This window comes from Acanthochromis polyacanthus, chromosome 10, assembly GCF_021347895.1.
Source record: "Acanthochromis polyacanthus isolate Apoly-LR-REF ecotype Palm Island chromosome 10, KAUST_Apoly_ChrSc, whole genome shotgun sequence".
Taxonomy (NCBI): domain Eukaryota; kingdom Metazoa; phylum Chordata; class Actinopteri; family Pomacentridae; genus Acanthochromis; species Acanthochromis polyacanthus.
The window spans coordinates 8,870,046-8,890,888 of NC_067122.1; the positions used below are offsets into that span (position 1 = coordinate 8,870,046).

The following is a 20,843-nucleotide window of genomic DNA, read 5'->3' on the forward strand; positions in this document are numbered from 1 at the left end:
GAGGGGTAAAAAAAACACACGAGTGTATTCTCAGAAGGGGTCGATTTAGCCATTTTCTGCTTTTAAAATAACTCATCTTGGACGAGTGAGTGTAACTCGATCTGCTCCTGGACACTAAAAGGTGGGATAAGTGAATTTAGGGGGAGCTTCATCTCTGCGCACATGACATCACCTCCCAGAAAAAGAGAGAGGAGAGGGGAAAAACACCCTGATTTACTGGCTGCATGTTATATTTCTTAATTTTTCTCTAATGCAAATGACATCTGGCGTGGTTTATTTCATGGACGCGTCTTGGACCTACAATCAAGTATTGTCATCTCGGTGCGTCGTAAAACATAATGAGGGCACAGACGTCGGTCATTAAACACACACATACAGGCTGCATCTGCACCGCTGTGTGTCAGTGTGTGTGTGTGTGTGTGTGTGTGTGTGTGTGTGTGTGTGTGTGTGTGTGTGTGTGTGTGTGTGTGTGTGTGTGTGTGTGTACAAGCAGAGGAAATTTACTATGATGCCTCCAAGGGCCCGCATGAGCGCAACTTTAAGTCACAATCGCGCAAAAGAAGAGCAGGTGTCGGGTTATTTTGGATGATCTGGTGGTTTATTAGAAGGCCTACGAGATCGATAGGGTGCTTGATATTCAGCCGAGCGTGCGTGTCAGTGACAGCAAGCACATGGCGGCCGCTTCTAGTACAACACACTGACACACATCGGAGGCAATAACCGGCCCTTCTGGAGCGTCCTTGGTCTGGGCCTGCGTTCATTCATCTCGGCTCGATAGAAATCTGATGCACATCCATTATACGGCCGGTAATCATATCAGGAGCGGGATGAGGAGGGGGGTGGGGTCGTAAATGAGGGTGAGAGAAGACGAAATAAATAAATAAAGATGGAGAGAAAACGCTGCACGTCGATAGGCTACTTACCGGGGTTTTATCTTGCTGGCTCGGGACTCCATTGCTGTCTGCTGCTGCTAATGGTTTCATAATGAAAAATTGTTCGCCGGGCTAAAATCTAACATCCCGGAGCTGCTCTAAGCTACTGGAGCACAGACCCCCATCATCATCATCATCTCCATCCGAGCCGCGTGCCCTCTCCCCTCCCCTCGGCCGCACCGTCTCCCTGGAAGGAGGAGGCGGCTTGACAGTTCTGGGAGTATCCGCTGCTCCTCGGCCCTGATCACTCTCTCCACAGCGACGCCACCTTCTGCGTTTTTTTATTCCACTTGCTTCCCCAAAAGAAGTGCTTCAAAAAATAAAAGCCACAGAGGAAAAAAGAGGGGGAAATATCCTTTTCATCCAGCCAGCTTCTTCTCCTTCCTTCTTCTCCTCCTCTCCGCGCACTTGACAATCACATCTCCAGTCGGAGAGCAGCGACACGCGCAGAAAACAGGCAAAAAAAAAAAAGATGACAAAAAATGGCTGACAACACTTTCACTCACGTTTGCTCCCTCCGCCTTCCCTTCTCCAGCTCTCTTTTCTCATCCCTCCCTCGGCTCGAAAGTAAAGCAACGCGCACGACAAAAAACACACGCACACAAACGCCTTTATGCACCATTAGGTTATTTGAAGACTGAGACGCCTGCAGCCTCCGCCGAGGTACTGTACGCTAAAACCCAGCGGTTTGTTTGTAACGGGAGCAGAGAGGGGCGGGGGGGAGATGTGGGGATGTGTGTCAGTGGTGGAGGAGGGGAGGATGGTGAGGGAGGAGGGGGGGAAGGAAGGACCTCCTCCCCTTGCCTGACAGTGATGCTGTAAGAGCAGCCCACTGTGGCTGTGCTCCTCTGGAGGGGTTCACAACACCCCCAGCCAAGATGGAAAAAAGGGGGACAAAATGAAAGTGAAGAAGTGGAGAGATGCAAGCTAAAGAACAGGGAGGGAGCTGTTAGAGGTGGGAGGATGGGAGAGGGAAAACATCAAGAGGCAGACGAGATAGACGGTGATGATGGAGGGATGGGAGGAGGAGAGGAGCACAGTGCGAGTAATGCCATTATCACGCTCACTTCAGCACAAGACTGAGGCTGGAGTTGGTTGGCATAGTAACCGGAGGAAGGAAAGCCATTTCCTGGGCAGGGAGACAGCAGCACTTCCTTTTGAGAGAGTAAAAAGAGGGAGATGGACAGAGGGAGAGAATGAAAGAGGGAGCTGGACGGAGGGGGACGGTGGTCCAGCTGCAGATGCTGGCAATGATGTCACACTGTTGCCGCTGCTCAGCTGGAATAGCCATGGCAACGAACCCCCCGCACCCACCCACCCAACCAGCCCCCCTACACACCCTCCAGGGCCTTCAGTTGCTGTGGCGACGGAGGCAGCAAGACATGCCGAAATAGTGGGAGGAGGGGGAGGGAGAGGGTGCGTAAAAGAGACAGAAAAAGTGGCAATAGACTCTGCCACTTCACCTTCACTCAGCTGTACTACAATGAGCTGCAGCGTCACCAGCAGGGCCTCAAATGACAAATAAACAACACAACTCTTCTGTGCTTTGTGAGAGGAAAACTGAGAAAATGTGTCGATAACACGTGCCGCTGGAGACTCGGAGATATTGGATACGTAGAAGGTGCCACATGTAATTGTCACCTGACAGACGGAGATATGAAGAGCACAAAAAAAAACTCACACCGCAGGAAACAATAGAAGCTGAAAGGCCAACCAAGACAATAAACCTGCTGCAGTTCATCTCCACATCACACAATCAGACAAAATAAAACCAACTACAGCTGCAACAACTTACAATTTATCTGCAATTATTAGCAGATGAAACAAAAACGCCACCAAGAAAACCTAAAGCGGCAGATGTCACATGCATTGTTTATTTCTTGCTTGTCATTTTGTAGTCAGAGCATATTCCTGTGTTTTTTTTGACGCTGCCAATCATTCTCTGTTTTGTTCCATCATCGCTGTTATTTTCTTGTCAGTTTGCTGTTCTGGTTAAAAAAAAGAGACTGAACTGTCAATTCCCTTTAGGAAAATGCCACCACAACATTCGCAAAAAAGAATTGAACAGCTAAAACGCCATTTCAGTGCTTCAATTTATCATCTGTAAACAAATACACTTTTATTAACACATTTCCTGTTTCAATACTCTATTAGGTAAATATGTCATATATTCGTGGGGTACATATTGTCAAATCTTATCATTATATATCGTTTTTGTGTTTATTTGACCAAAAAAAGCAATAGAAAAGTGTCATTTTAGGCATGGAAAGTTGCAATGGCAATTTTCCTGTAGCTTTAGTAATTTAAAAAAGAGGTTAAACAAATAATTAAACAGATAAATCAATAATAAAAACAATCCTTAGCCGTGGTTGTACATTATTTACAAGCAGGAATCGTGATAAGAGTTTTGCAGCTTTACTCTTTCCGATTAGGTGAGAAACGGTGGGGAAAAAAACACAACATAAATTTTATTTTCTAACAATGATTTATGCATATTTGAAAATACAAACAGCAACCAAACATTTGACATATTTATGTTTTTGTGTATGCAGATGGCTGAGGGCTGACTGAATAAAGAGTCTGACTGCTCTGCCTCAGACAATGCCTAGAAAGCAGCGTACTACGAGCTGGTTTTGGAGCTGCTCCAGTCAAAGCAGTGGGGAGGTGAGTGGGAGGCGGTGAGGAGGAGGGGAGCTGGAGACCCGGTATGACATCACCTCTCCTGCCCCGAGCCATGATGTAATGTATCAAAACAATAACACAAAAAAAGAGCTCAGGTGCTTTGCCGTGCAGCCTGATCATTAACGTCTCCAACAATCGCTGAGGGGGGGAAGCGGACCGGGGCATCATTACATCACCGCGGTAACTGGGCTGCGTCGGGGGAGTATCACACGTCTTTGCCCAACCCCCCTCGTTTCAAGCTTTCTAGGGACAAACAAGCCAATTAATCTTTTTTTTCCTGACTAATCACAAGCTAAATGTAAAGGCAAAGAAGCAGGTGAGCATCGATCTTACAGGATTGTGACGGCGACGGGAAAAACGCCACTTGAGAATAATGTTAATGCACTCATGTTCAATCGCTAAATGCGTGAGGAAGGAGTGGTGAGGAGGGGGTTGTCGGGGTCTCATCTGCCATTTGTAAACAGTCTGTGGACCCAGCGTGGCTGCAGCCGCTCCACGCATTTATAGGGAAGGCCCTGTAATGGTGTTTTGCTTGCTGGTGCGTAGCATTAGAGCAATAAAAACCTCATTACGCTGCTGGATGACACACCCGCCTACAAACACATGACACACACACACACAGGCGACTGTTTTGATGGTGATAACACAGAAAGCAATCATTATATGGAAACATCTTCAAATGCCATTCACCTTCTATAATGCAACCCTTCTCATGTTCTTTCTTCAACAACGTAAGGTCATCGCATTTCATGATTTCAAAAGAACAGCAGCTGACTGCATTGTAACATGCATGCACATTAGCACCTAAAAAAACCAAACCAATTATGTGTCAAATGCAGTTCCACAGCCAGGATTTAATTTTCTCAAGAGCAATTTTGCACGTTATATGTGGGTCTTATCCAAAGCAGCCTGAGGGCAGATATGAGCTGAAGTTAAACGATAATAAACAACATCACTATGGAAAAACAAACACAGACTGTAGGAACTTAAGACTAAAATATTACACCGTTAAAAGAGACAGGCTTTGACAGGAATGTTATGAGCTGTCAATGTCAAATAAGCTAACAAAATGATCAAATGAACTAAAATTAACTCTAAAATGTTGTCATTTGGATAATTGTCATAATAAATGAATACGACCTGTGTTATGCTATTTTTTTTCTCAAAACAACCAATGCAGGAGTCCGTCTCTGAATACAAGCTGACTAGTTTTGCTTCTTTTTTTTTGCACTCAGGTCCATTATTTCCTCTTGAAAATGCAAATCTTTAAAAAAAATGAAACAAATTTGTCATTAAAAGCAATGTTCCTTAAACACTGCACTATCAAATGGCATTGAAGCTGTGAGTAAACTGTGTATTTTTAGGAACTATTTTCAGCTGTGGAACAACATAAAACACTGGCATTTGGACAACAATGAAATTCTATGACACAGTAGAAAAAAACACCCTCCTTTGGATAAACAGACAATGCTTCACAATGGGACCACTCCATTGTTCGGCTTGTGCATTTGAATTAACACTGACAGTTCTGCTGTGCACGTCAGAGAAAAAAAAGAAAAGAAAAACACGAAGGCCCATAGGATCCAATAACCAGAATCTGACAACAACAACAACAAAAGAAGATCATATATAATCAGACAGTGAAACTCAGTGCTCTTATGTCTTGCAAGTGTGTTTGTGCCGGCAGTTTTTCAAGATTTTCTCTACTCATCAGGACACACAATGGATAGGACCGTATCAGACTCAACATACTTTATTGATTTATTGATCTGTGTCTAAACTTGCTCAGTGACTTTGTTTGTAAGCCACCAGAAGATGCATAGAGAACACAGCGCATTAATCCTTGCTGTTGGTCCCATTACGATAGCTCTAAATAGCATTGTTAGAATGAGAGAGATGATCTAATAAAGAGACTCCATTTTCATGGCTGCCATAGCCCAGGGGATTATTTCATTTTTCAAGCTGTTGTCACCTGCACGCCGCTCTGAAAATAATTTGGCAGAAACGCAGGCAGCCAGGCACGTCTAAAAGATTACACTTGTAGGTTCACAGGGGCAAAACATCTGTCGTGCCCCTGCACCTGCTACAAGGTGCATAAATCAAAAGAGGAGGGAAAAAAAGTGAATTTAACGAGATGCGTTCAGAGAATGAGCGGCAAAGTGAGTGAAACATTGATCAGTAACTAGAGGCTTCCGGATCAAGTTATAGACTAACCGTGGAAGGTTATGAACTGGAAGTCTTTAACTTTGCAATGAACAGCGGAGGAGGAAGAATGAGGTGATCTTAATGCAACAGTCAGTCACAGGGCGCGTGGTTCCTCTTTGTTTCTCGCTCAATGCAGGGCAAAGGAAATCTTTAACCATAGCAGGTCAAAATGCACCAAGTAAAACAAAGCCGCAGAATAATAAGAACAAAAAATAGATAACTGATTGACATTTTCAGATCCTGTTCCCAGCAGAACATGGCATTTACAGGTTGGAGGTATTTCAGTTCATTCTTTAGGATTGATCCTCATTGGGATCATGGACATCTGTCCAAATTGTCACACCAATCCACCCTATAGCAGCTGATATATTTTAGTCAGTCCTGAAGAGTTGGACCAACACACCGAGCCACACTGCCTTTAATAGTGTCGTGCCTCCAGCATGGCTAAAAGCAGCTCTGGCTGTATCTCCTAAAAGTGCTGCAGGCCTTGGCAGACTTAATTTCAGTCCAATGCAGTTTTATTTATATAGCGCCAATTCTCAACATATGTCATGTCACAGCATTTCACACAGACCGGTCTAGACAATGGACGAGGCTTCATACTTGTCAGACTAGATCTGACTGCTGCATTTGATACGTCTGATCACCACATTTTATTACAGGCACTGGAACAAGCCAGAGGAATTTAAATACACAGGGCTGTTCTAAATTGCATTTGTAAGACAGTTTGTTCTTGTCAGCAACGATCATTCGACAGGGTTGGCTGACACTTTTCACCAAGTACATGCTCCCCATGCTATGCAGATGACACAGAGCTATATTTATCTATGAACCCAGATGAAAAAGTCAGCAAGTCAAGCACGTTGTCAAGACAAGTTGTTAAGTTACGGTATTTTGCTTTAATCACCTTGGAAACATACCCATTTAGCTACTCTAGGTGGCACTGCATATGTCACTAAAGCACACATTAACAAGTCCTTTTTTAATTGCTGCTACGGTGTCAAAGGAAGGAGATCTATCAGAGCAAGCAGTAAATTTTCATGCAGATAACCGGTCAAATGAAGACAGCGTGATGTAATAGCAGGATTTGCAGTGACAATTTGCCAGCAACAACAATCCAACAGGATATAATAAACCCACAGCACATTCCTCAGGCAGCAGCAGTCTCACAGAATCATCATTATGAAACAACTTCACTAACAATCACAATCTGTTGAGGAGTAAGAGAGAAGAGAGTAGAACGGAGAGTGAATACTTCCTTGATGAGACGCATGGTCATTATGTCAGGATTTAAAACCGGTTTTATAGTTTAATTTGCTGAAGGGTGCTTTGAGTCAGATACAAATGGATCCCTGGGTGAACAATTATTGCCCATGTGGAATTTAATGTGTTAATTGATATCATCTTTTACAGCTTAACAGTTCATTACATTGTATAACTTTATGCAAGAAGATATTACCTTGAGCAACTTCTATTCTTTAATTTTATTCAAGATCACAGACTGTATCACGGTGGAGTCGTTGCTACTGACATTTCAATGTAGCGGTTTTATTTGACGGTTTAATAAAAAGTCTCTCTTCATGCCTGTATGCCAGACTTTTGTTTCCAAAGCGGACAAAACCCAACACATCAGTACTACACAGTCTTTTATTATAATTGTTTTCCAACATTAGCATGCATATACGGGACGGTGGACTCCACATTTAAAAAGGCAGCTCTACAAATCTTATTTAGAGGCTCACACAAAATGCATTTTAATCCTTAGTCACTCAGTGAAGCAGACGAGGTATTGTTAATAACCTTTTAAATACCTCATTTAGCATCGCATTGCACCAGCTCAGCACTGAACCAATCAAACAATTCAGCCGCCAATTGTTCGGAGAGGTTCCGATCAAATGTAGGCGATACGAACAACAAAAAAACAGAGTACCGAGTTATCCTCGCCATACGGCCTCATTACCATCAAAATAAATGTCACCCGTCAAGCTTTTTTGAAAATACCCAACTTTCAAAAAGGTCTTTGAATGTCAAAACTGACATGAAAAGCACATCAAATGTCAGAAGGCGTGTTCTTTAACATTGGTCGAGCAATGAGCCACAGCGGGTAAATGACAGGTTCATTCATTTATTTATTTATTTTTTGCACATGGAACCATTTCTGCTGGATTGTCGAGTATGAACTCTCCCCAGAAATATCTGTTCTATTTCCATCAAAGCATAACGTTTGATATTTGGCTATTAATAACTACAGACACCGATTTTGCTTTAGTTGTCCAAGCTGGGAAAACGAGGTGGGGGCGTTCAATTCAACGAAACAAAGGAAACGTTAACTGCAGCTGAAAATCACAATGCACATTTACTGCATTACATACACAAATTGAAGACTTCTATTCTCTGCCCGTCAGTGCTTTCATCGATTTAAGAACATCGCAGAAGCTCTGGAGCCCAAGCAGCTTGTTGATTATTCAGTTAGATATCAACAGAGAATAAATTTGCAGCACTTCTAATGACTGATCAATTGTGCAAGTTGCCATTTGAGCACAACAAAAATATATATTGTGATTGTCTTTTACATTTTCTGGAACAAAAGAAAATAAACATCAGCTCTAAAAATCCCTTTGAATAATTCCAAACTCCAAAGATGAAGGAATGCAGGAGGCAAGAAAGCGAAGGGGGAAAAAAAAGAAGTGTACAATGAACCGTTTCTGCTTTCACCACTGCAGTTCCTACACAATGTCTATTCAAAACCAAGGCTTTTGTATCTCTGCACAGCTGAAGCAGAGCAGGTTGTCACAAAGGACAGCTCTAAAAATAGGAGCTCGGCTTTTCTGCGGCCGAGAGTGGAAGGTTTGTTCTCTCTGCATATATCAGCAGGTCTGACTGCTCAACACTTTGAGCTCTGATCTTTTCAACCTCTTCCTCATAATCCGTTTCTGCTTGGACATGGCAGGACTCTATGATGAAATATGGAGATGGAATACTTATATATGTCCCAGACATAGCGGTAGTAGTATGTTTATTTGCTTTACAAGTGCAGTTCATGCAGGGCCAATGTTAGATAGGCATTTAAATGGCTGTTTTATGCAATCAGTAAATCATCATCAGTCATCCACACTGAGGCAAAACCCACCAACCACACCCACACAGCAGGGATAATAATAATCCAAAGAGCCTAAAGACAGTCAATAACATTATCAAGCGCCTCAGCAGAGAGGCACACTGTTTGGGATACAGTCCCATGCACCTCAATCAGCTAAATTGTCACCATTATCTCAGTTTGCAGGCCCATCAGCTACACTGGAGCGATGTTTATCATCTCCCTGTCATCACTGGTGACGTGATGAGGTCTGTTCTCAACCGGGCATGCTCCTTTTTCAGATCAAAAACAGGATAATGTGGACGGAAGCAGAGGACGGGGCATTTTATTTCATTTTTTATCTTTTTATCACGACTGTTTAGAAGAATCAAATTCATGTTGCTGTTGATGTTGTGGTAATAGAATTGGAGTGCGGTGCAGGGTTCCCTCTACGTCTTTATCAGCCTCCATGCCAGCAAATGGAGGGTATTTATTAAGGAAGTCTACCAGTAGCTACAGATACGAGGAATGGGGAACAGACACAGATAAAACTAACAGCAGAAGCACAAACACAGACGGAAAGCAGAAGACGCACACTGGAAACACAACAGACAACACTGTTAATAGATACGGTACCTGAGGTTTATTGCATTCCTGGAAGCCAGATTAAGGAGAGAGCCATGAAAAGAAGCAGAGGAGATGAAAGTTATCAAGCGTGCCACTTGCCAGTCGAGGATGTGAGAAACTGTAGGTGAAGGCTTCGGTGACATGTTAAAATGAAACATTCTGCACCACACTGAGAAAAAATGTCCCGGTTAGACAGAGAATGAATTTAGCTGCATGTCAGTGTCTCCTCTGAAAAGTCTTTCCAGCTTTGTCTAATGCTTACTTTTCACCCAATGACAAGGAATAGTTTCTCTTGGTTTTCCTATATGATTATTTTCCATGAAAACTACAGAGCTCCAATGTTAAAACAGACAATTCCACTCTTTTCAAAGTTACTTATACTGAAAACAAAGACTGAATCGACCTACTAGGAAAATCTGTTTCATTGTTTCGCGACTTTGAAGATTAACTCATTTTCAAGGTGAAATTTCAACTTTCTCTGTGTTCTTATCCAAAGACAGGTAGGGAACACACATACGCAGGCATTATTATGCTGCCTTGTGCACACATCCCTCCATTCAGCACGCCTGCAGATTACTGAGCAGCTCCCTTCAACTTCTCAACCTCCTTATTCCCACTGCAGGACAATTTTGACCTCTACGCTGACAATAATTACAAGGTGGTGTATGTTTTTAAAAATCGCTATATATTTTATAAATTAACTTTGGAACCTTTGATATTATTACGTCAAACACAAGATACCATGATGGAGAAACCTTAGAGCACTGCTAGCTGTTTTCAAATTAAATGCCACACCTCAAAGTCTGTTCATTTCTGTAACATTTCATTCCAATATTCTGGACCAATGCTGCATTTGGATCATTATTTCTGAGAAACTCCAGGCTGAAGTGGTGGTGTATATATGCACGAACAGACTGTGTTGACTTTTTGAGGTTGAATCCGTTTGTCTCTTTGAACCAATCAGCCAGAAGAAAGCCCATTTCAAACTAATCAGAATCTATCTAAATGTTAACACATGAATATAAGCTACCATATGGTACATGTGCAGTGCTACATATAGCAGCTTAACCCTCTGAACAACAGCAGCAGGTTTGAAAGTCACCTTATTTTTTTTTTTTTGTTGGTAAATGCCAAAATTACTGCATTAATCGAAGAAAGAAATGGTAAAAACATACAGAATTGAACAATTTTCAAATTCTGGTGGTCCTCGAACTACGCATGTCTCATGCCTTCCTATCAGGATACTGACAAAATCTGAGCTTTTAAATCACTGCATCATTTACCGTAACCAGATTCTGCAAAAAAACTAACAATTCCATGTTCCTCAGCACAACTGAAAAGCCAGGAGTGACTCAACCACAACAGACAGTCGTGTGAAAAATTCAGGGACTATTCGGATGGACTGGGCTGATTTACAGACTGTGTTTACACAGACAAGAGAGGAAACAGGTGTGGAAACAAATAAAAATGTAAATATCTATAGCATGTAGCATTTTTAAGTTCAGAGTGAGTAAAAATGTGACGGGAGCAAAAACGTACACAATCGGCTTGGTGTAGCTAAGCAGCTCTACCTCGATAAAAACATATTGTTGAAAGAATGTTTTTGGTGATATAATAGACTTTTTTTCTTTTTGACAGAGCCAGAGGAGACTGATACAATGCTTGTTTCTGTTTACTTAACGTGAACCTACAGCAGATTTCTTGGACTAGATTAGCTTATTAGCAACGACTGCAGGTAGACTGGTGCCGCCAATCCACAGATTGTTGTTTTTACACTTGGGTTATTAAAAGGATTTAACAAAGAAGCTAGAATGTTATTAGCAGTGCATGTTAGAGGTGCTGGTGGGCAGATTTGTTACCTTTGGACGGGGCAAGTTCATTATGCTAAGCTAAGCTAATCAGCGGCTGTACAGAGCCAAGAGCGGTGCCAATCTTCAAAAGTAAATAAGAGCATTTCCCTTTTTTTAAAAAAAAAACAAAAAACATCCACAAATCAGCACTTCTGCCAGCTATATGAGGTAAAGGTAAGCGGAAGTTCATGTCAAGTGAAACTGTACATCAAAGCTGAAACTCTGATGCAAGTTGTATAATGATTTCCAGAGGCCAGTGGAAACCTCTCATATATGTATACCAATTTAACTTCAAGACCTCTCAAATATAAATACTTCTCGAAGAGGCTGACAGCATCCTTATCTGGAATAACTCCCTGTCCATGTGTACCTTAAAGATATTAACACGTCGTTGGTAGATGAGTGAGCAATGTCACTGCCAAGGACACTCCAACAGAGCACACGACTGCTGATGGACACATTGGCTGTTTGGGATTAAACCTGTGACCTTCTGATTACTGGGCGGCCTCACTAGCCGCCAGGCCGCCTGGGTGGAGGGAAAGAGTAAAAGGAGTATTGATTGGCTGCCTCCCGCTGCTTGTATAATTATAGAACATCTGTTTGGGGCTTTGGATGTCCTGCTGGCCACTGACAAAACCCAGAGGACGAATATTACTCATCTGCTCATGAGAGTTTCGGGTGTCTAAAGTGGGCCGAGGAGGACTTCATAGGAAAGGATGGACAGCGGGTAAAGGGCAGGAAATTGCTCAGATTTGCAATGGATAAAATCAGCAGCGAGGCGTTCAGTAAACACCAGGCCTCGACGGCAGCCATGTCGACGTTTCATTTCAGAGTGAGTGACAGACAGAATCTGCACAAAGGCCGTAAGTGAGAGGCTGAGTGAGAGATCAGAGGGAAAATCTGTGGGTGCATGTGGCTGCTGATACTGGAGGAAGAGATAGCATGCGTGAGATAAAGTGCAAAATGGAGAGCGACTGAGAAATGGAGATTATGAACCTTTGCGAGGCAGAATATAGAAAGATCAAGTGTGTGTGTGTGTGTGTGTGTGTGTGTGTGTGTGTGTGTGTGTGTGTGTGTGTGTGTGTGTGTCCATTCTAAACAAGGCACACAAGTGTCAACTCACTGCTCCGAGCACACAGGAGGCGTGTGTTGAATCCTAAACACTGCTCTCTTTCACTGCCCTGATCTATCCACAGAAACAGAAATGCATTTTTATATATCTATCTTTCAGGCTTTGATTCGAACGCGGCCAAACTATAAATTTAAACTTTGAAATGTTCCTTTCCAGGAAGTTTAGAGCACTGACTACATACAGTGTGATATTTTCCATATCGTTTTAGGAACAAGAGCGTGACCTCCTTTAGACGTATGAGGAAAAATACCTAGCCATAGTGAAATGGAAGTCAAAGAGAGGAAAGACTTACATCACGCCTTTAATCAAAAGCTTTCAATGTTACCCAACAAGGAGAAGAAACGAGGTGTGGTCAGTGACTCTGACAATAAATCAGAGCAGCGTGTTAGAAGTGAAACAGAAACTGCCATCTTTCACCTTCAAAATATCACAAAGGTCAGTTCATTTCTTCTCCTGGAGGAAGCAGCAACACAGTGCACGTGAACGCAGGAAGCATGCATAATTGTAATGTGCTGCTAACTGGCCAATACATAAACAACGACTATTGATTCACTGTGTGCATCGGCCCAACTTTAAATGCTGTTCAAACATATTCACTATTTAAGTCACATTCATGTCATTTTGTATTTTCTAAAATGAACAGTTTTCCCCTTGTTCAACTTCTAAATGTAATTATAAATTAGTAAGTCAGCTCCGAAATCTCACACTTAAAGCTGGGGTGGCAGATATCTCAGCAGAATTAGAAAACATAGATATATGATGGCACTGAACTACTGTTCTAAGCCCCCCCACACACACACCCCACCAGATGAATATGAGCTTCAATCACACAAAGATAGTCAAGCTTGAGGTAAACATTTATTTGTGACTTCACACAGGATTCAAACTCTGCTCTTCCAGTGATAGTCTAACCAGTTATGCCACCATAACCTACTTTCCCCGTAGACTTTTATACCATCTTACCTGCTCTGGATGAAAAGACACGTGCTTGGCTAAAATCTTTCTGTCACTGGGTGGATTTTCTAAAGCCGACGAAAGGAGTCAAGAAGAGGTACAGAGTCTTCTTTTCTCTCAGACAACTTAAATTACATTTTACTGAAAGGCTATTTTTGGCCATTAATGCCAAAAAACTTCTACCTACGCCAACTTTAATCTAAACAACTCCAATTTTGACCTAACATCAGCAAAAGCACAACAATCAAAGCAATTATTCTGTAAATAGCATGATAATTTTCACAGTGGGAACACTTGCAATTCATCAGAATTCGAATCATTCTAGTCTATACCATCAAACTTCGCTGATAACCGTCTCAATCACATCTTTACAGGTGGGATTTAGAGTGGAAAATGAATGAAAATGGCAACGACAGTGGATGAGATTGACATGACAAAGCCTAAATCCACATATTTCCTTCATCAACAAGCCCTTACCAGCTTCTGCGTCACCTGTAAACCACGTCAACCGCTCAAATCACTTTAAATTGGTTGAGGCAACAAAACATCCTTTTCTAATACATGATAACATAATCACTGAAAGAGAAATGGCGAGGCATGTGGATTATTTGTTTACTTCAAAGCTTCGTTAAATTTTTTTTTTTTTTAAAACCCTCACATCCTCTGATGACTCACGTCCATCACAAAGATGCTCTGAAAGAGCCACACACTTAATCAATGATCTAACAGTATGTTAAATGACTGGCAATTCTGTCCGAAAACAAGCAGACAATTCCTGAATCCCTTTTTATTAACGCACAATGTTTATTTCAATATTTCTTTCTAATTCAGAAGCAAGCCATCATAAATTTCATAAAAATCAGTTTACTTGCATTAAGACTAAATCACCAAATGACTCCAAACTTTGCATCTAATGGAGCAGCACATGTACGTCAAATCCACCAAGTGATAGCAACAGTCCAAACAGATACAAATGAAGCCATTCACTTGAACAGTGTTCTCAGGTCAGACTGTATTTAATTGTCCCAACAATTAGCTTGCATTGTGTTTGAATCCCTAAGAGCCAAATAATCTTCACTTATACATCTGCTTCAGATTGTGGGCTGCGTGTCTCAGCTCTCCCACTGAGAGTTTCAATACTGGGTTAGCATTACTTTTTATACTTCAGCTATTAGGCTGGCCCTCTCCAGAGTAACTTACAATGACTGGACATGTTCAGCGTGCTGCTCAGAGACAAGAGAAGCTCACACAGCTGTTTGCAGACACTCCATGACCTCGGAGTTACAGAACAATCTCTCACAAACAATGAAGGCCACTGCTGCTGCTGGCAAAGCAAAGCATTAGCTATTTCAGGATTTAATGCTGCACCAAGGATGGGGGCTGGCATTGGTACGGGACATCCCGTCATGCTTGTTGAGTAACCAAAATATAGCTTAACCATTAAATTTTAAAGGAAGACTTTGACTATGAACAAAATAAATGAGTATGAGATGAGCCCATCGTCAGATGGCTGGAATTTGTGCTCCCAATAACTTTTTCCTTACAGCAACAATTACATGATCAGAGCAGAAATCACATTTGACAGATAATTGTTAATTATCGGAAAACTAAGTTATGATAACATTGCAGAACAGATAACACATAAAATACTGCATGCTAAGAGATAAAAGATTTTGAGTTGTAGATGTGGTCCAGATAAAACTAATTTAACTAAATTTTAATTATTGCATTATTCCTGGTTTCCTAAAACTTCAAAAATACTGAAAAAACATAAATAAATTAATTGTTTGTCAACCAGCCCAAAACCCAAAAATAATAATCTATTTTAGAGAACTGCACTAGTATCTATTTAAGTATCTATCTGTGACTAAACACTATTTGGCACTTTTGCATAAAAACTGTCTTGAATTATTAATCAGTAATCACATTTTGTCTATTGGGTGGTCTGTTAATCATTACAGCTTTTACTAATTGACATAAAATATTTTGACAAGTCAAATATCCTGCTAAATGATCATTTCCAGCTTCTCACATGTAAGGATTTGATGCCTTTTTCTGATAAAAGACCTCACTAAAGACATCATCTGAAGCTCTGGGAAGTTAACATGCATGTTTCACTGTCATTTTACAACTTAGTAATAAAACTATCAAAAAGTAAGTGAATAGATTCATCAAGCATCATCTCAGTCCCGAATAGATCTGTTCTGTCTGCAGTATTCCTCACATTAGAACAGCTCTGAAGCCCCCAGATGAGCAAACCCTGGCATGCCTCCGTACCTGTCCTCACATTTGCCTTCATAGCAGTGACTAAGAAGAATAAAAACCTTGCCCACTGGAGAGATTTCCTTTCTTCAGTCCCAAGTTTCTCCTCGGTGCGTTTCTTACCTCCTAAATATGCCTCGGGGAAGGAGAGGAGAAAATCTGAGCGGTGTCTGGCATTCTAAATGCTGGAGATTAGCTTGCTATGTCAGCTTAGCATCCGCCCAGATTCAGCTTCTCTGTCACTCTGCTCCCCTCCACCCCTCTGTCAGCAGCAGCAGCAGCAGCAGCAGCAGTGTACTGCACTCTTGCTAAGTTAGCTCCCTTCCCTACTGTACTGTACTTCTAAGTGCACTCGAGCAGAGCCCATTTGGGACTGCTGGTTGCCATGGCGCCCGCTCCATCCTTCCCACAGGAGCGGTACCAGAGCGAGGAGAGTTGAGTGTGTGACAGGAGATGTCGGGCCATGAGAAAGTTCAGTGCAGTCTTTTGAATCAAAAACACAGCATGTCTATTTTGGGAAACAGGGTGGGGCTGGACGGAGGCGGGAGGAAGATGACGCTTGCTGCATTTTCCCATTTTAAGCGCGATTGTTTCACAGTGTTCCAAGAGAAGCCGGGTACACTGACAGAACACCCAAGGGAGCGTCAGGAATGAAGGGAATGCAGTGAAATTGTGCAAAACTGTGTGTAGCAAACTGCATGCTGGGTATTTGCATCATTAGTGTGAAAATGCTTTGCTTCCTATTCCCAGGGAAAGAAAGCAGAGAGGGGAGAAGGTCTGGTGCAGCACAACGGGCAGCTAACTCTGCTATGGAGTCGAATCCCCTCACATGGGTACGGTCAACACTTTACACGCTGCTGTAATTGGATCAGACTTTAGAAAGTCAGAGTAGCAAACAACATTTTTGTTTGCATCATCATTTCTACTCTGAAATCTGCAGTTTGCCTGCGCTCTGACATGCAGTATTGCCTAAGAAATGTATCGGATATAAATCATTTAGCACTGGTAATAAAAATAAATAAATAAATCCATCAACACCAGCCTCCCTGTTGAGTATGTAAATGAGAGTTTACAAGAATAGAACAGCTGTAAGACTCATGAAAAGAGACACCATCTTCCAAGAGCAACATTGTCCTTTTCCCAAACTCTCCTCTTCATTCTCTCTCTCTACACAGCTCTATATGTAGCAAACAACCACAAAATGTTCTAAAAATCAACTGCTGCTCTGTGCTTCATTAAATGTGCTGCAGAAGTGTCAGAAATACCAAAGATTATGTTAAAATGTTGAATAACATCTTCTTGAAATTGAAAACAGGTGTCGAAACTGATTTGTTTTAGAGCGATTTAGCATCGCTAGCTCTCCGTTGACATAGTCTGAGTCTAAGCCAATGCACCTAAACCAGAGATAAGGTCTTATTTTTCCTGCTTCCCAGTCAAAAGGTGGTTCCTGCACCTGCCCCTCCGACACTTCGGTCAAAGATTCATGCAGTCTCGAGCAGCTGTCCTCAAGCAGTAACGAGGAGTGAGTCACAGAGGTCTGGTAATCTCCCATTTCTCTAACCGCACACCCCCAGATTTCACATTCAAACTTGCAGTCTTCAGCATAAACTGACCTTAAAAACATATAAACACACTTTGTCAAACTGGTTTAAAAAGTGGATCATTACCAAGGAATTTGTCTCTATATGATTCATAGGTCGATGACTGCTCCCAATGCTAGAAACACCCAATGCAAATATATGAAAGGCATTTATCTAACAGCTTTCTATCAGCATTACTTGGTCAACAAAGAGTCATAGAGTTGGGTTTGAATGGTGCATTTTACCTGTAAAGCAAAGGATTGAAACATATACACTCAGATTTTGCTCATGAATATCTTGTCTATGGAGTGCAAGAAACAAGAAATGTAGAAAAGTGCAGACAGACAGGGATTCAAGTAGGCAGCACAGAGAAACGGAGATGCTCAGCAAACTACAAAAACATGTATTACAGAGAGGACAGAACAACACACAAAAGTCAGCAGGAGCTATACACATTGCACGAAAGTGTAGCAACTCTATTCTAGCAAGGAAGGGTAAAACAACAATTAAACACTACGAGGGGGGCATTAGGAAAAACAGACTCAAAGCACACCTCGCATTTCCCCAGAAAACAACACATCACAGTGCAACAACCTACAACCAAGGGTCAGCTGAGGGCACCAAAGAGAGACGAAACACAAACTTGATGTAACAGGGAACACACATTTTCTGCTACGATTCAAAGCGGGAACGCACGACAGGCTCTGGACGGGAAGCTCGACACAAACAGGGCGCAACATGGCAACAGAGCAACACTGAGCCACCGCTGGAGCACACAGCGATCCCCCCGCAGCGAGGGTAAACACAAAACTACAGCGCGGGGTGCAACTCACCGTGTGGTATCCCCGGGCTATGGGTGGCTTTCCGGTGGGGTACGGATCCACGGTGTCGATGATTGTCTGCCTCTCCCCCTTCTGGTTGATCTTCCGAAAGCGCCGGCGGGACTGTCTGTGCGAGGCTTGTCGCTGAAAGTACTCCTCATTTTCATCCATATAGTCCACCTGGAAATGATAGGAAGGGAGGGGAGGCACAGAGGAGAAGGGGAGTGACGGACTCTGTCTTCATTCACACCCCTCCACCCCCCTCAAAAAAAAACCAAAACCTCCTCCTCCTCCCTGCCTCCCGCCCCTCTTATTGCGTAAAAATAGAAGTGTGTGTGGGCTGCTTGATGCACACCTACGTCAAAGGGTGCTCACAACACAAGAAGAGAGACAGGGAGGAAGAATCAGAGGGCTGAGCGAGGAATTCAGATGGAAGGAGTGAGCGAGAGACAAGCGATGGACAGGTGGAGATAAACAGAGATGGAGCCTGCTGGAGGAAAGAGTAAATGCAGAAGCAGAGATACTGAACTCTCTCAGTCTCTGTTAAACATATTAACCACAATGAAATTACACGTTAACACAAGATAAAATCCATGTTTCCATTTTTAATGAACTGGAAGGAAGGGAAAAAACATTTTCTATGTGGAAACTGGCAAAGGATGCCTCTTTAACATGGCATCATCGAAGTCAAATTCTACAGTCTTCTAAAATTTTTCTCGTTAAATACTACTTAAATGCTACCATTCTGCTGCCAGGCGACTTTGGGTCACGATGGAATGATATATTTGAGTTTTTCTGTTTCGGGCCCGTTCCTCCTCTCCGTTAGCTTACTACTTTCACTGTGGCTTCACATTTCACAGCGCTCAGCCTTTGGGATTACACCGCTAAAATCTCTCTCTCTGCCTTACCAACTGCTGCCATGACAACGGCAGTGGAGCTGTGTATGAGTGAGAGCATAAGTGTGATTGTGTGTCTAATTGCAAATCTCGCAGCAGTGTGAACCTGCATGTGTGTGTACAGTACGCACACGTGACTATTTCTGCTGTGTCCGTGTACGTCTGCGTGTGTGAATCTTTCTGTGCGCTATTAACTTGCAGCATGCGTCGGCCTTCCAGTAGCACAAAACCCTTGTTGGTAATTATAGGTTAGCACCTATAATAGCAAACGGGGTAAGGCCACGAAGTGTCTGCAGCAAGCAGAAGAAAAGGGTGGTATTATTGAGGGGTATGTGTGTATCTGATAGTGGTTTGGTTAACAGAAGCCCCCAATCTGCAGCACGCTCTCATGGAGACACAGCAATTACAGGAACTGAAGAGGAGATGTACTGTGGCTGCAGCAGAGCCAAACAGCTGTTATTTTATACTGAGAAGATCTGATTTATATTTAATGTCTTGCGTTAAAAGAAAATGACAAAAAGATGGATTTGTATTTGATAGAATGGTGGTAGACGGCGTGCGTTTGTCCATGTGTGATGGTAATGTGGCAGAATAAACTTCTAAAAACCAAATCAGCATTGGCATTTTGGTACTGGACAAATGCCAAATGTGCAACCAGAATGTTTTATCATTCGCCACAGTGTCTGCAGGCTGACTGACTACATTTGAACAGCTGCCCCTCAACAACTGCATGTTAATAATATTGAATACGTTTTTCACGTGTGCCCCATTTTGCATTGCTTCTTTACCGCTCCTACATTCCTCATTTAACACAAATCAGTAACAGGTTTTGTTTACATAACCATGAGCACAAACACACATATGGTACGCTATATGTCTAAGAAGGCTCATCTCAACCTAAGATGGTTCTAAATGTGGATCAAGTTAACGCCACATGACTGGAGGCATTGCTAATAGTGTTAGTATGTATTTACACAACTGTAATAATCGCTCGGATTAACTCAAAAATCTGTAATGTTAAAAAAATCTGTAATGTTTTTGCAAATATCTGTTGCTCTGTCTTATGTGCATTAAACAGTCTTTCAGAAATTGTGATGATTTCGCCATAATGACATAATTGTTAGTTGCAGCTCTATATAACCCTGCGTTTTATGCCGACGACGGACCTCCCTACTGATGGACAGAATTATATTTTAAAAAGTGAAGCAAGCTTTCAGAGGAATCGCAAAACATTCTTCAATCAAACCTCCAGCAGAGTTTCAATTCAACTTTTCAGACTGCATGTCGGGTCATATTTTAGCCTGCAATTTTCAAGGTCAACCTATCAACGCAGCATGTCATCAAATAAATGGACCCGAAGTCGCACCAAATATACACCTGTTTAGATTTATCATTTTGTTTCAACAGTGGTACATCGTGGCCCTTTAGTGCAAAATCATCGGCAGAACTGCATCTGTTGTGACGTGTGAGCCTCTGAGGGCCTCTGTTCAACAGATGACTGGATTGTGCTGCTGCTTCAGCTACTGTGCCAGATGGGAATGGTTTGTACTCAACAATTTTTTACTTTTAAGCAACATTTGGTTTACCATAAAGCTGCACAAGAGTTTCAACCACTCATGCATAGCACATACAGCTGTCCTCAAATGCTGTGGTGAAATGTCAAAAAGAGGCATTCATATCATAAATACACATCATCATCAGCTGATTAAGATGCTATTTTCAACTATAGCAACACTCTGCTGTGGGTATCATCAGGTTGGTGATCCATCAAGGTTTTAATGGAGATGGCAGAATAACAAAATCAATAATTATTATCGTTTTTTTGC

The 20,843-nt window shown here is 42.2% G+C and overlaps 1 protein-coding gene across 12 annotated transcripts in view; it reads right to left on the minus strand.

Moving 5' to 3' along the window:
- The window catches only part of rapgef2b (Rap guanine nucleotide exchange factor 2b), a 117,087-nt gene that overhangs the window by 38,747 nt on the left and 57,497 nt on the right, over nucleotides 1-20,843 (minus strand). For 6 of the 12 annotated variants that reach the window (XM_051954364.1, XM_051954360.1, XM_051954361.1 and 3 more), the window contains 2 exons: nucleotides 18,134-18,301; nucleotides 9,532-9,549 (listed from right to left, as the gene is read on the minus strand). In XM_051954364.1, the coding sequence (XP_051810324.1) occupies nucleotides 9,532-9,549; nucleotides 18,134-18,301 (186 nt within the window). Of the gene's footprint in view, nucleotides 1-923; nucleotides 1,630-9,531; nucleotides 9,550-18,133; nucleotides 18,302-20,843 lie in introns of those variants that run through there. The other 6 variants (XM_051954365.1, XM_051954363.1, XM_051954362.1 and 3 more) reach the window with 3 other exon arrangements.